Genomic DNA, 13829 nt, shown 5'->3' with positions numbered 1-13829 from the left:
AAATGAACTCTGAAGGGACCCCTCAGGAAGCACTACAGGGAATGGTTACTAATGATAAGATTGAACTTTTGCACCTGCTGAGTGCTTTCAGTTTTGCAAAAAGCCAAATATCCAGCAGCATCCACAAAAAGTAATCCTTCCAGGTCAAGATACAAATCAAAGTGACCAGCACATGAAGAAAGCACTGGGAGGAGCCTGCTGGACAGGAACAGGAAGTTGGAGACTGTGGGGCACTTCCTTCCCCCCCCCCCCCAAAATGGACTCCTTGCAGAGAAAAAGTGCAGGCAAATGTCAACCTGAGGGGTTATTCTGATAAAAATCATAATTTTCAAGGTTTTGCTGCCTGCTGGTGGATTTCTTGTGCGAAATTGCAAATTTTGCAATCTCGCAATTGCGAGATTGTCGCTGCCCGCCGCATCTACGTGTTCGCAAGTGTTTACTCCCGCGAAATTGTATAGTATTCTAGTTGGCAAGTGCGACCAAGCAAAAAATCCGCTTCGCACGGATTTTACGAATTTTCGGTAAGTTCGCTAGAGTTCGCGGATTGCGAATTTGCCGAAAATCCGCAAAATCCGCGAGCGGAACGGATTTTACGCCCATGCTTAGTTGCGATAACACTGCCCCAATGCCATGTTCTGATGCATCTGTCTGGACAATGAACTCCTTAGAGAAGTCTGGGGCCTTCAGGACCGGTGCTACACACATTGCCTGCTACAACTTTTCAAAGGCTTGCTGACAAGCCTTCGTCCAAACTACCCGTCGAGGTTGTTTCTTGGAGGTGAGCTCCGTGAGGGGCGCTACTATAGTGCCATACCCCTTCACAAAGCGACGGTAGTAGCCTGTGAGGCCCAAGAAAGCTCGGACCTCAGTCTGTGTCTTGGGGGGCTCCCAGGCCATGATTGCCTCAATCTTTGCCTGCAGGGGCTGCACTGACCCCCTACCCACCAAGTGTCCAAGGTACACAACCGACCCTTGCCCAATCTGACATTTGCTGGCTTTGATGGTCAATCCAGCTTGTTTCAGGGCCTGGAGAACTGCTTGCAAATGTTGCAAATGGTCCCCCTAATTGCTACTGAAGACAGCAATGTCATCCAGGTAGGCAGCAGAGAAACTCTCCATTCCAGAGAAGACCTGATTCACCAGCCGCTGAAATGTGGCAGGGGCATTTTTGAGCCCAAAGGGCATCACACAAAATTGGAAGTGTCCCTCAGGCGTGGAGAAGGCTGACCTTTCCTTTGCTCCATCTGTCAAGGAGATCTGCCAGTACCCTGAAGTGAGGTCAAAGGTACTTAGGTATTGGGCAGCTCCTAGCCGGTCAATTAACTCATCCGCCCTAGGGATCGGATGAGCATCAGTCTTTGTAACTGAGTTCAGTCCTCGGTAATCCACACAGAACCTCAGTTCTGGTGTGGTGCCTGGTGGGGCGGCTTTTGGCACTAGCACCACCGGACTGGACCAAGGGCTGTTGGAAGGTTCTATCACTCCTAGCTCTAGCATCTTGGCAACCTCTCCATGGATGCTAGCCTTCACCTTGTCTGACAGCCTGTAGGTCTTTGACTTCACTGGGGGGCTGTCTCCTGTGTCCACATCATGGGTACACAGGTGGGTTTTTCCCGGGACAAGGGAGAACAACGAAGAGTACTGCTCCAATACCTGGCGGCAATCCTCTCGTTGCTCAGGAGTTAGGGATGGGGAGAGAATCACTCCCTCCACCGACCCATCCTTCTCTTGGGATGAAAAGAGATCAGGGAGAGGCTCACTTTCTGCTTCCTCGGCACCATCCGTCACCATCATCAGGATGACCTCTGGCCTCTCATGGTGGGGTTTGAGGCGATTGGCATGCAGCACCCGTAGGGGCTGTCGCGGGGTCTTGAGATCCACCAAGTAAGTGGCCTTACCCTTCTTTTCCAACACCTCAAATGGGCCTGTCCAACGATCTTGAAGGGCACTTAGCTCTCCAGGTTCCATCACCCACACTTTTTGGCCAGGCTCCAACTCCACCGGGTGAGCATTTTGGTTGTACCATTCCTTCATTACTGCCTGGCTGGCCTCCAAGTTATCAGAAGCCTGCTTCCACAACTTGGCCATCTGGCTCCTAAAGGCCAGCATGTAGCTCACCACATCCTGAGGAGGCTTCCTGGGAGACTTTTCCCATCCATCCTTCACCAGGCTGAGAGGTCCACGCACAGGGTGCCCGTACAACAGTTCAAAAGGGGTGAAGCCCACTCCCTTCTGCGGCACCTCTCTGTAGGAGAACAGCAAGCAAGGCAGGAGGACGTCCCATTTCCTTCGTAGGCTCTCAGGCAGACTTTTTATCATGCCCTTCAGGGTCTTATTGAACCTCTCTACCAATCCATTCGACTGGGGGTGATAAGGAGTGGTGAACCGGTAAGTCACTCCACACTCCTTCCACATCGTCCGCATGTAAGCTGACAGAAAGTTGGTCCCCCTGTCGGACACAACTTCCTTGGGGAATCCTACTCGGGTAAAGATTCCCATCAGGGCCCTAGCCACCACAGGTACAGTAACAGTCCTCAGAGGAATGGCCTCTGGATAACGTGTGGCATGATCCACCAGAACCAGGATAAACCTGTGACCAGCTGTTGTTGGTGGATCCAATGGCCCTACAATGTCGATGCCCACCCTTTCAAAGGGGGTGCTAACGACTGGAAGTGGTTCCAGGGGAGCTTTCAGCTTCACTCCTGTTTTCCCACTGGCCTGGCAGGATACACATGTCCGACAGTAAGTGTTGGATGCCACTTTCATTTGAGGCCAGTAAAAGTGGAGGACAAGCCGAGCAAAGGTCTTGTCCTGGCCTAAGTGTCCTGCCAAGGGTATTGCATGAGCCAATTCCAGCAGAAAGGCTCGGTATTGCTGCGGGACCAGCAAGGCCCTTGATGAGCCAGGTAGGGGTACCTTGGGTTCACTGTAGAGGAGTCCATCCTCCCAGTAAATATGGTGGTGTCCCGTAGCATCACCTGCTGCCTGGGCTTCAGCCTGACGCCTCAGTCCCTCAAGGGTAGGGCACTCTCTCTGCCCCTTACATAATTCCTCTCTGGTAGGTCCTCCCTCCACATGCCACTCAGCAGGGATGGGTAAATCCTCCAGAGAGTCTACTTCCCCCTCCATGGACTCCTGGCCCACCACCGCAGGTGGCCGATCTGTCACATGGGGCGTGGAAGCCGAAGCAGGCTCTTCCTGTCTCCGGGTCTGTCCCTTTTTGGCAGCGGGTTGGGCCATTGTTCCAGGCTCCAACCCAGGCGAACTCCCTCTCCGGGCAGTCGCAGACCTTGTGCTCACACAGGCCCAGTCAGGTGTACCCAGCATCGCAGAGTGCGTCCGGTATTCCACCTCTCTCCAAGTGTTGTGCTCCATATCATTCCCCAGCAGACAATCAACTGGCACGGCAGGGCTTACGGCAACTCGAAGTGAACCTGCATCCCCTTCCCACTCAAAGGGAACCTCAGCCACTGGATAATGGCCCATTCTGCCGTCAGCCATCGCGGCGGGGTGGAGTACATTAGGAACCACCTGCTCTGGAGACACCAGCTGACTTCTCACCATAGTCATACTGGCTCCTGTATCTCTCAGAGCCTCCTCTCTCTGGCCATTGATGGTGACCCATTGCCCATACTTTGTAGTATTTGGGGGCACCTGGATCTTTGGAACCATCTCCCGCTCTCCCAGGGACACTAAGGTGACACCCGCCCACTCACCCCCCTTATCTAAGGGCAACTCCTCCCCGAGCGCTACACTAGCTACTCCCGGTGACTTTCCTCCGGTGGGAGGGGGTGGTCTCTTTGGGCATCTGACATCTCCCTTATAATGTCCAACACCACCACACTCAAAACAGTGGAGAACCCTTGGCTGCTGGCTTTGGCCAGGATTAGGGTTTCTGGGCGGGATTGCCTTAGGGGTGAAACCTGTTCCCTTCCCTTGGAAACTGTTTTGGGGACCTTTAGAGAACTCCCTCTTTTTGTCTCCCCCCTCCTTCTTCTGAGGGGCGCCCTGTCCGGCCTTTTGGGAATCCCCTCCAGTCCCCTTTGAGGACACCCGGGTACCTGCCCAGATGTCCGCCTCCTCTGCAAGCTTCCGGGGATTGGTCAGCTTGCTGTCCACCAGGTGTTGGCGAAGCTCGGGAAAACATTTCTCGAGGAGGTGCTCTTTCAAAAATAGATCATACAACCCTTCATAGTCCTTCACCTCGCTGCCCTTGACCCAGCCCTCTAATGCCTTACGTGCGTAGTCAAGGAAGTCCACCCAGTTCTGGGTGCTTAACTTGTGGCTCCCCCTGAACTTCTGGCGATACCTTTCCGGGGTAAGCCCAAACTTCTTTACTAATGCTAGCTTCATGATGGGGTAGTTGGTTTGTTCCCCTGGTTCCAGGGCCAGCAAGGTGTCCCGACCAGTAGGAGGCATGTACCTATATAAACCACCCCCCCAGTGCTTCTCCTGCACCCCATGGGCTCTTAAGGAGACCTCATAGGCAGCCAACCACTTGGCTATGTCATCTCCCTGACTAAAGCTAGCGATAAGGTCTTTTGGCAAATAGGGTCTGGACTCCCTGGCTGTCTCTTTGGATTCGCTGCCACCACATATTTTAGGAGAAGGCCCCCGTTGCAGGGCCTGGAGTTCCAACTCTTTCAACCTGAACTCATGAACCATCCTCTTCTCTTCCTTCTCCTGCTCCAGCTTAGCCAACTCCCATTTTAATTGCCTCTTTTCCCTCCTGTCAGCGAGCTCTGCTTCGGTTAAGCTTCCCCCGGAGACACTACTGCCTTTCCTGGAGTAGGACCCTGGTCCTGGGAGTAGGTTTTCCCCCTCCGGGTGGAATAATCCATTTATCTCCACAACCGGGACCCGGTCTGCCCCTTCATCCTCCTCCTTCCCTTCTTTGTGTGCCTCCACCCAAGCCCTGAGACTGGTCTGGAGTTCCCCCTTCTTGGCACCATGCTTAAAAAATACCCCCATTTTCTGGCACAAATCTTTCAGCTGAGCCACAGAATAGGTATCTAGGTTTTCTAATGCAAACTCCATTTTGAAATAGGCAAAACCAGATTATACACACCAGGAAATTAGAGTTGCAAGGGCAACCTAAAGCTACCTCCACCCACCACCAGGAACAAATTTGGAAAAACAAAAGGACAAATTAGGAGGGCCGCTAGGAGAAAACTCCTGGTGTAGGCTTAGTGTATTACGTTCAATTACTACTGAGTAGCTGCAACCACAGTCAGAATCCCACCGCTAGACACCAAATGTTGGAACCTGGGATGTCAGGTCACCTAGGGTAGCCTGGCCTAGGGGTAAGACAAGCAATTCTAGAGGCACAAGTGTGAAGGTTGCAGACCACCCAGCACTTAATCCACACAATAACACTTAAAAAGGACACTACACCAATTTGTTATGAAAATAAGTACTGGTTTATAAAAATAATATCTTTGCACATTTACTTTCAGAGTTCACAACTAATTACACTTCAGTTTGTTTGGGATATAGCAAGAATACTTTTAAACTACTGAGCAATTAATCATCTAAGTTCAACAGTACATTACATTAGTCATGAAATCATTGATAACACTTTCAGATTGGCTTACTTAAATCAATAATCAACATCAATAGTGCATCCACTCAGACTCCAGAATTTGATTAGAAATTGTCACTATACAGTGTACTATACTTGTCTCCCACAAGCTACTCTCCTCATCACGTGACACTGTTGGAGAAACGAGCAATGACTAAGCTAGGTTAGTTCCATACAGGTTTGAGCATCGCTTTCAACAAAGAGCAGTAGTTTTCTTGTAGAAGAGTCTATACTCCTCCAGCAAAGGGGACTCCTCACTGCTGACAACTGTAAAGGTGCTATTCCAAGCAGAGCAACGTTTCATATAGGCCCCTCAGGCAATAACCAAGGCGCTCCACCCTCTGGAAGGGACTCTTTATTCCCCTACTTGTGAAGTCTTGCTCCCCTGCCCTCGTGTAACTCTCCTTACTTGTGATCAGGTTCTTGAGGTGCCAGTGAGTGGGGGTATCCGCTTGACAGGGAACAGGGGGGGGGGGCCAAGCGCTGAGAAGGCTCACCAGCCTCCCGGGGCACCTCTCTCCTCTCTCCCGCTCGCACCCGGCTCCTCTGGTAGCGCTCGAGCGGGGAAAAGAGATCTCTGTTTACTGCAGGCTGCCGGGTTCCTCCGTCCCCCCTCCCGCTCGCGCCAGCTCCTTCGTGAGGCGCTCGAGCGGGGGAAGACGATACCACACGCCTAAGCCTCTGCTCTGCTCTCGGCGCCTTCCCGCCTGGTCCCGCCTCCGCCTTCCTGTTGAGAAGCGGCGCGACCGGGCATGCGCGAGCGAGCAGCGGCTTCAACTGGAGTCTGCTCGGTTCGGCTTCCTCCGGCTCCGCCCCCAAACACCGGATCACTCACTCCTATGCCGGGTTAGTGCTGACAGGACACAGCGCCGGAAACGATCCTTCACTCCAGCGCTCACTGCTACCACAGGCACACAGGCGGCCTGATCACGCCGCCAGCGCCCCACAAAGCGCCTCGAGGAGGGCACGCTCCCAGCCCTACGTCAGTCACAGGGAGTTCACTTGAGCAAAGGCAGCCCAAGTACAGGGAAAAGGGGGGAATAACCTGTAATGCGTGGCGATAGACTCCTCACCAGCTCACAATCCCTCCAACCCCTGTAATAATATCCTGGGGATCACTTTCCTTTAGTTCCTTTACTGGGCAGAGGACTGCGCTCCGCAGCGCAGCAGTCTCCTTCTCCTGAAGACTTCCCCTGTATGATTTGGACAAGGGGCAAGCTAGGCGCCCAGGGTCTCCAGTAACCCTCAACAGCGGGGTCAGGACAAGTAACCCAAAGGGGGATAGTGTGGTGGACCAGTAAGGCAGCTTCCCAGTCCAGGAGGTTAACCCTATGTCTAGCCTCTTCCCACCCTTAGTTACAGCCTGTCCTCCAGCTGACTCTCTCAGGTAGACAATATGGCTGCCCCGCATTCCGCCTTATATAGGCTGTCCCTCAGTGGTCCAGAATGGACCAGAAGGTTCTGGAACGCCCTATACTAGTCTATGGGCAAGTTCTGGGTGTGGCAGTTAGGGCAGTTGGAAGCCACCATTTTGTGGTTCCAACTTTTCCTGTCAGAACAGGCCTCTGGGCCCGAGGTGAAAAACTATGAGGGGGGGAAAGAACACCTATCCCTTTGACCAACACCTAGAAAAAGCTAGTGGACACAAAAATTATGAAGGGTATGAGGGGCAGAAAGGGGACAAAATAAATAATAAATTGGAGGGACTACGCAAAAAAACCAGACAGGTCTAACACTGTGGATTTAAGATGACTGCCACAACAGCAAGTTTTGAGAGACTCCTGTGGCACCTTGAGTCCTGAAACCACTTTAGTGTTTCAAATAGTGCCACGGTTGCGGCAGAACCTTCACCCTGGATGATCTCAGCCTCAGAAGAGTCAAGCAACATTGACGTTCGAGGTGAGCATCTCTGTGACTGCACGGCATACAAAAGCAAGCATGGACCACAGATCATGATACATGGAAGAAGAAATACCAGCGTTTGAAAAAGGTGGGAGGTACAAATGTTTCACTTTTGGAGAAAGCGAACAAAATGCCAATCATACTTGTAAAAAAATGCAACCTCTGTTGCTCCATTTTCCAGGACTATCCCACTCTGAGCTTCTGAGTGTTAATATCAAGAATATTGCAGGATTGAAAAAAGAAATTGTCTGACCTCACAAAGCTGTGCTTGGCCACAGCTTCCATACTTGCCTAGCAGAACATTTTGAACATTTGGTGAACCTTCTGCATGCAAAATTAAAATTGTTGATTCAGACAAACTGCAATCCTTCTAGCCTCACTGCATTGCTCAGCAGCCTTAGGGGATGCATAACTCCAACTTAACAGCGCTTATCAATTATTATTGTGTCTTTGGTTTTTAGTAGTAGTTTAATTTGGAAGCTTCACAGCCCCCTTCATGAAATTGTGTTTGGATGTTCTAGCTGCACAATACAGCAACATTTTTTGAGTGAAGGAATGGAATGGATTTGCAGTGTCCCCACAGATCCAATAATTCCTATTTGGCAATAGCTCAGTTTCTGGTCTCAACAGACTCACAGGAGAAATTGTAATTGATTCTTTAATATTTTATAACTCTCTATCCGTACATCCTATTTTAATCATTTGATTATTTTTAGTTATTTAGTTATACTCTTCCACAATTAGTTGATCTTAGAATGTTAACTTATTCATTTCTTAAATCCAATGTTGTTTTGGCTTTTCTGTTAATGCACCACATGGAAATTTATCTAAGGAAGTGCTTGCTTCTAGTGTCAAGCTACCAATGGTAATCTTGGGATTCATCCAAGAAACCTGTCTAATTTTTGGAGCTCTATTGCTTTGAATTTCTGGAAGCTCAGACAGAGCACATATAAACATCGGATCCACTCTAGAACATAGTTTAATTTTTTTGTTTCCTATAAAACTGTCTTGGAATGCACTGTTTTATATTCAAAGTATTCTAAGGGCATTCGTTCTCTTTATTTAGGTCCTTAGCATATGTTTAACAATAATGTAATGAAAATTATTCATTTAATGTGATGGATTATCACGGATTTCAATGTGGATATGGTAATGTTTTTATTGTATTTTTCCAGGTTCATACCAGAGCTAGTCACGCAGAAAGCTCAGTCAGAAATGTTCAAAAGGGGCCTTATGTAACACCCACATATGATGAGATGTGTAATACAGACACACCTATTACCAAACCACACGTTGATGAACAGACCGAAAAAGCACAGGTACATCTATTATTAAATATGGCTTGAGTCCAGGGTTGTAAAAGAAACAGTGCATCACATTGCGCATCAACTATTTCTCTCCTGATTTTTATATAGAGGTTAATGAAGGTTCTCTAGAATATGAGGACATATTTCCAATAAATTAAGTTCCTAAATATCGTCCTTATCAAGGTGAGGCAAAAAGGTTTCTGTGCTAAGTAAATATGTACTTCAGAACCATCAGCAGCCCATCGTTCGACTGTAGCTTCATCAGTGTTCTAATGAACTAATAGAGTGGGAACATTCTGTACTTATGCCAAAAGTGTGGCACATCTTGATATCCCGGATTTCCATGGTAACCTCTAATCCTCATCAAGGAAATACTCAAAAATAACAGAACACTTTCAGTTCCTGCAATATATATTCACTTTCCCTCTACTGGCAATATGGTTATACATATGTGATTCAAGTGTATAACTAAAGTCTGTACAGTATAGACGCTTCACTAGCTCTTCCTAGGTACACGTGCAATAGACTTTGTTTGTAGTCCTGGAAAAGATGACACTAGTCTTTTGGGTTTGATAATTCTTTCAAGGACTCCTCCTATACAAAGTAAAAATCAGAGTCTGAAATCTTGGTCATTAATATTTACCTGGAATACTGCTCAGAGACCAAGGCCCTTGGCAATTTTCAATGAAAGTTCAAATAATTCCAAACTCCTAGCATGAATATTCCAACTGCAAAAAAACATATCACACTTGCCTAGCAAGGAATGCTCCAAACCATGAGAACTTTTATATTGTGGATTTAAGATGACTGCCACAACAGCACGTTTTGAGAGACTCCTGTGGCACCTTGAGTCCTGAAACCATTTTAGTGTTTCAAATAGTGCCACGGTTGCGGCAGAACCTTCACACTGGATGATCTCAGCCTCAGAAGAGTCAAGCAACATTGACGTTCGAGGTGAGCTGTGCTTGGCCACAGCTTCCACACTTGCCTAGCAGAACATTTTGAACATTTGGTGAACCTTCTGCATGCAAAATAAAAATTGTTGATTGAGACAAACTACAATCCTTCTAGCCACACTGCATTGCTCAGCAGCCTTTGGGGATGCATAACTCCAAGTTAACAGTGCTTATCAATTAATATTGTGTCTTTGGTTTTCAGTAGTAGTTCATTATGGAAGCTTAACAGCCCCCTTCATGAAATTGTGTTTGGATGTTCTAGCTGCACAACACAGCAACATTTTTTGAGTGAATGGAATGGAATGGATTTGCAGTGTCCCCACAGATCCAATAATTCCTATTTGGCAATAGCTCAGTTTCTGGTCCCAACAGACGCACAGGAGAAATTTTAATTGATTCTTTAATATTTTATAACTCTCTATCTGTACATCCTATTTTAATCATTTGATTATTTTTTGTTATTTAGTTATACTCTTCCACAATTAGTTGATCTTAGAATTTTAACTTATTCATTTCTTAAATCCAATGTTGTTTTGGCTTTTCTGTTAATGCACCACATGGACATTTCTCTGAGGAAGTGCTTGCTTCTTGTGTCAAGCTACCAATGGTAAACTTGGGATTCGACCAAGAAACCTGTCTAATTTTGGGAACTCTATTGCTTTGAATTTCCGGAAGCTCAGACAGAGCACATATCAACATCGGCTCCACTCTAGAACATAGTTTAATTTTTTTGTTTCCTATAAAACTGTCTTGGAATGCACTGTTTTATAGTCAAAGTATTCTAAGGGCATTCGTTTTCTTTATTTAGGTCCTTAGCATATGTTTAACAATAATGCAATGACAATTATTCATTTAATGTGATGGATGATCACGGATTTCAATGTGGATATGGTAATGTTTTTATTGTATTTTTCCAGGTTCATACCAGAGCTAGTCACGTAGAAAGCTCAGTCAGAAATGTTCAAAAGGGGCCTTATGTAACACCCACATATGATGAGATGTTTAATACAGACACACCTTTGGCACAAGAGAGGGACTACAGTATGACATACCTACAAGGTATTACCAAAACAGACGTTGATGAACAGAACGGAAAAGCACAGGTACATCTATTATTAAATATGGCATGAGTCCAGGGTTGTAAAAGAAACAGTGCATCATATTGCGCATGAACTATTTCTCTCCTGATTATTATATAAAGAAGTTAATGAAGGTTCTCTAGAATATGAGGACATATTTCCAATAAATTAAGTTCCTAAATATCGTCCTTATCAAGGTGAGGCAAAAAGGTTTCTGTGCTAAGTAAATATGTACTTCAGAACCATCAGCAGCCCATCGTTCGACTGTAGCTTCATCAGTGTTCTAATGAACTAATAGAGTGGGAACATTCTGTACTTATGCCAAAAGTGTGGCACATCTTGATATCCCGGATTTCCATGGTAACCTCTAATCCTCATCAAGGAAATACTCAAAAATAACAGAACACTTTCAGTTCCTGCAATATATATTCACTTTCCCTCTACTGGCAATATGGTTATACATATGTGATTCAAGTGTATAACTAAAGTCTGTACAGTATAGACGCTTCACTAGCTCTTCCTAGGTACACGTGCAATAGACTTTGTTTGTAGTCCTGGAAAAGATGACACTAGTCTTTTGGGTTTGATAATTCTTTCAAGGACTCCTCCTATACAAAGTAAAAATCAGAGTCTGAAATCTTGGTCATTAATATTTACCTGGAATACTGCTCAGAGACCAAGGCCCTTGGCAATTTTCAATGAAAGTTCAAATAATTCCAAACTCCTAGCATGAATATTCCAACTGCAAAAAAACATATCACACTTGCCTAGCAAGGAATGCTCCAAACCATGAGAACTTTTATATTGTGGATTTAAGATGACTGCCACAACAGCACGTTTTGAGAGACTCCTGTGGCACCTTGAGTCCTGAAACCATTTTAGTGTTTCAAATAGTGCCACGGTTGCAGCAGAACCTTCACACTGGATGATCTCAGCCTCAGAAGAGTCAAGCAACATTGACGTTCGAGGTGAGCTGTGCTTGGCCACAGCTTCCACACTTGCCTAGCAGAACATTTTGAACATTTGGTGAACCTTCTGCATGCAAAATAAAAATTGTTGATTGAGACAAACTACAATCCTTCTAGCCACACTGCATTGCTCAGCAGCCTTTGGGGATGCATAACTCCAAGTTAACAGTGCTTATCAATTAATATTGTGTCTTTGGTTTTCAGTAGTAGTTCATTATGGAAGCTTAACAGCCCCCTTCATGAAATTTTGTTTGGATGTTCTAGCTGCACAACACAGCAACATTTTTTGAGTGAATGGAATGGAATGGATTTGCAGTGTCCCCACAGATCCAATAATTCCTATTTGGCAATAGCTCAGTTTCTGGTCCCAACAGACGCACAGGAGAAATTTTAATTGATTCTTTAATATTTTATAACTCTCTATCCGTACATCCTATTTTAATCATTTGATTATTTTTTGTTATTTAGTTATACTCTTCCACAATTAGTTGATCTTAGAATTTTAACTTATTCATTTCTTAAATCCAATGTTGTTTTGGCTTTTCTGTTAATGCACCACATGGACATTTCTCTGAGGAAGTGCTTGCTTCTTGTGTCAAGCTACCAATGGTAAACTTGGGATTCGACCAAGAAACCTGTCTAATTTTGGGAACTCTATTGCTTTGAATTTCCGGAAGCTCAGACAGAGCACATATCAACATCGGCTCCACTCTAGAACATAGTTTAATTTTTTTGTTTCCTATAAAACTGTCTTGGAATGCACTGTTTTATAGTCAAAGTATTCTAAGGGCATTCGTTTTCTTTATTTAGGTCCTTAGCATATGTTTAACAATAATGCAATGACAATTATTCATTTAATGTGATGGATGATCACGGATTTCAATGTGGATATGGTAATGTTTTTATTGTATTTTTCCAGGTTCATACCAGAGCTAGTCACGTAGAAAGCTCAGTCAGAAATGTTCAAAAGGGGCCTTATGTAACACCCACATATGATGAGATGTGTAATACAGACACACCTTTGGCACAAGAGAGGGACTACAGTATGACATACCTAGAAGGTATTACTAAAACAGACGTTGATGAACAGACCGGAAAAGCACAGGTACATCTATTATTAAATATGGCATGAGTCCAGGGTTGTAAAAGAAACAGTGCATCACATTGCGCATGAACTATTTCTCTCCTGATTATTATATAAAGTAGTTAATGAAGGTTCTCTAGAAAATGAGGACATATTTCCAATAAATTAAGTTCCTAAATATCGTCCCCATCAAGGTGAGGCAAAAAGGTTTCTGTGCTAAGTAAATATGTACTTCAGAACCATCAGCAGCCCATCGTTTGACTGTAGCTTCATCAGTGTTCTAATGAACTAATAGAGTGGGAACCTTCTGTACTTATGCCAAAAGTGTGGCACATCTTGATATCCCGGATTTCCATGGTAACCTCTAATCCTCATCAAGGAAATACTCAAAAATAACAGAACACTTGCACTTCCTGCAATATATATTCACTTTCCCTCTACTGGCAATATGGTTATACATATGTGATTCAAGTGTATAACTAAAGTCTGTACAGTATAGACGCTTCACTAGCTCTTCCTGGGTACACGTGCAATAGACTTTGTTTGTAGTCCTGGAAAATATGACACTAGTATTTTGGGTTTGATAATTCTTTCAAGGACTCCTCCTATACAAAGTAAAAATCAGAGTCTGAAATCTCGGTCATTAATATTTACCTGGAATACTGCTCAGAGACCAAGGCCCTTGGCAACTTTCAATGAAAGTTCAAATAATACCAAACTCCAAGCATGAATATTCCAACTGCAAAAAAAATATCACACTTGCCTAGCAAGGAATGCTCCAAACCATGAGAACTTTTATACTGTGGATTTAAGATGACTGCCACAACAGCAAGTTTTGAGAGACTCCTGTGGCACCTTGAGTTCTGAAACCACTTTAGTGTTTCAAATAGTGCCACGGTTGCGGCAGAACCTTCACCCTGGATGATCTCAGCCTCAGAAGAGTCAAGCAACA

General features: G+C 45.5%; 1 protein-coding gene across 11 annotated transcripts in view; it reads left to right on the top strand.

The window, feature by feature from the left end:
• The window catches only part of DCDC2C (doublecortin domain containing 2C), a 5988712-nt gene that overhangs the window by 4370123 nt on the left and 1604760 nt on the right, over nucleotides 1–13829 (top strand). For all 11 annotated transcript variants that reach the window (XM_078647857.1, XM_078647853.1, XM_078647855.1 and 8 more), the window contains 3 exons: nucleotides 8659–8802; nucleotides 10664–10849; nucleotides 12713–12898. In XM_078647857.1, coding sequence (XP_078503983.1) covers nucleotides 8659–8802; nucleotides 10664–10849; nucleotides 12713–12898 — 516 coding nt within the window. The remainder of the gene's footprint in view (nucleotides 1–8658; nucleotides 8803–10663; nucleotides 10850–12712; nucleotides 12899–13829) is intronic.

This window comes from Lissotriton helveticus, chromosome 6, assembly GCF_964261635.1.
Source record: "Lissotriton helveticus chromosome 6, aLisHel1.1, whole genome shotgun sequence".
In the NCBI taxonomy this organism is placed as follows: Eukaryota; Metazoa; Chordata; class Amphibia; order Caudata; family Salamandridae; genus Lissotriton; species Lissotriton helveticus.
Note: the sequence above shows the minus strand (reverse complement) of the source record. Positions and strands in the feature narration are given on the sequence as shown.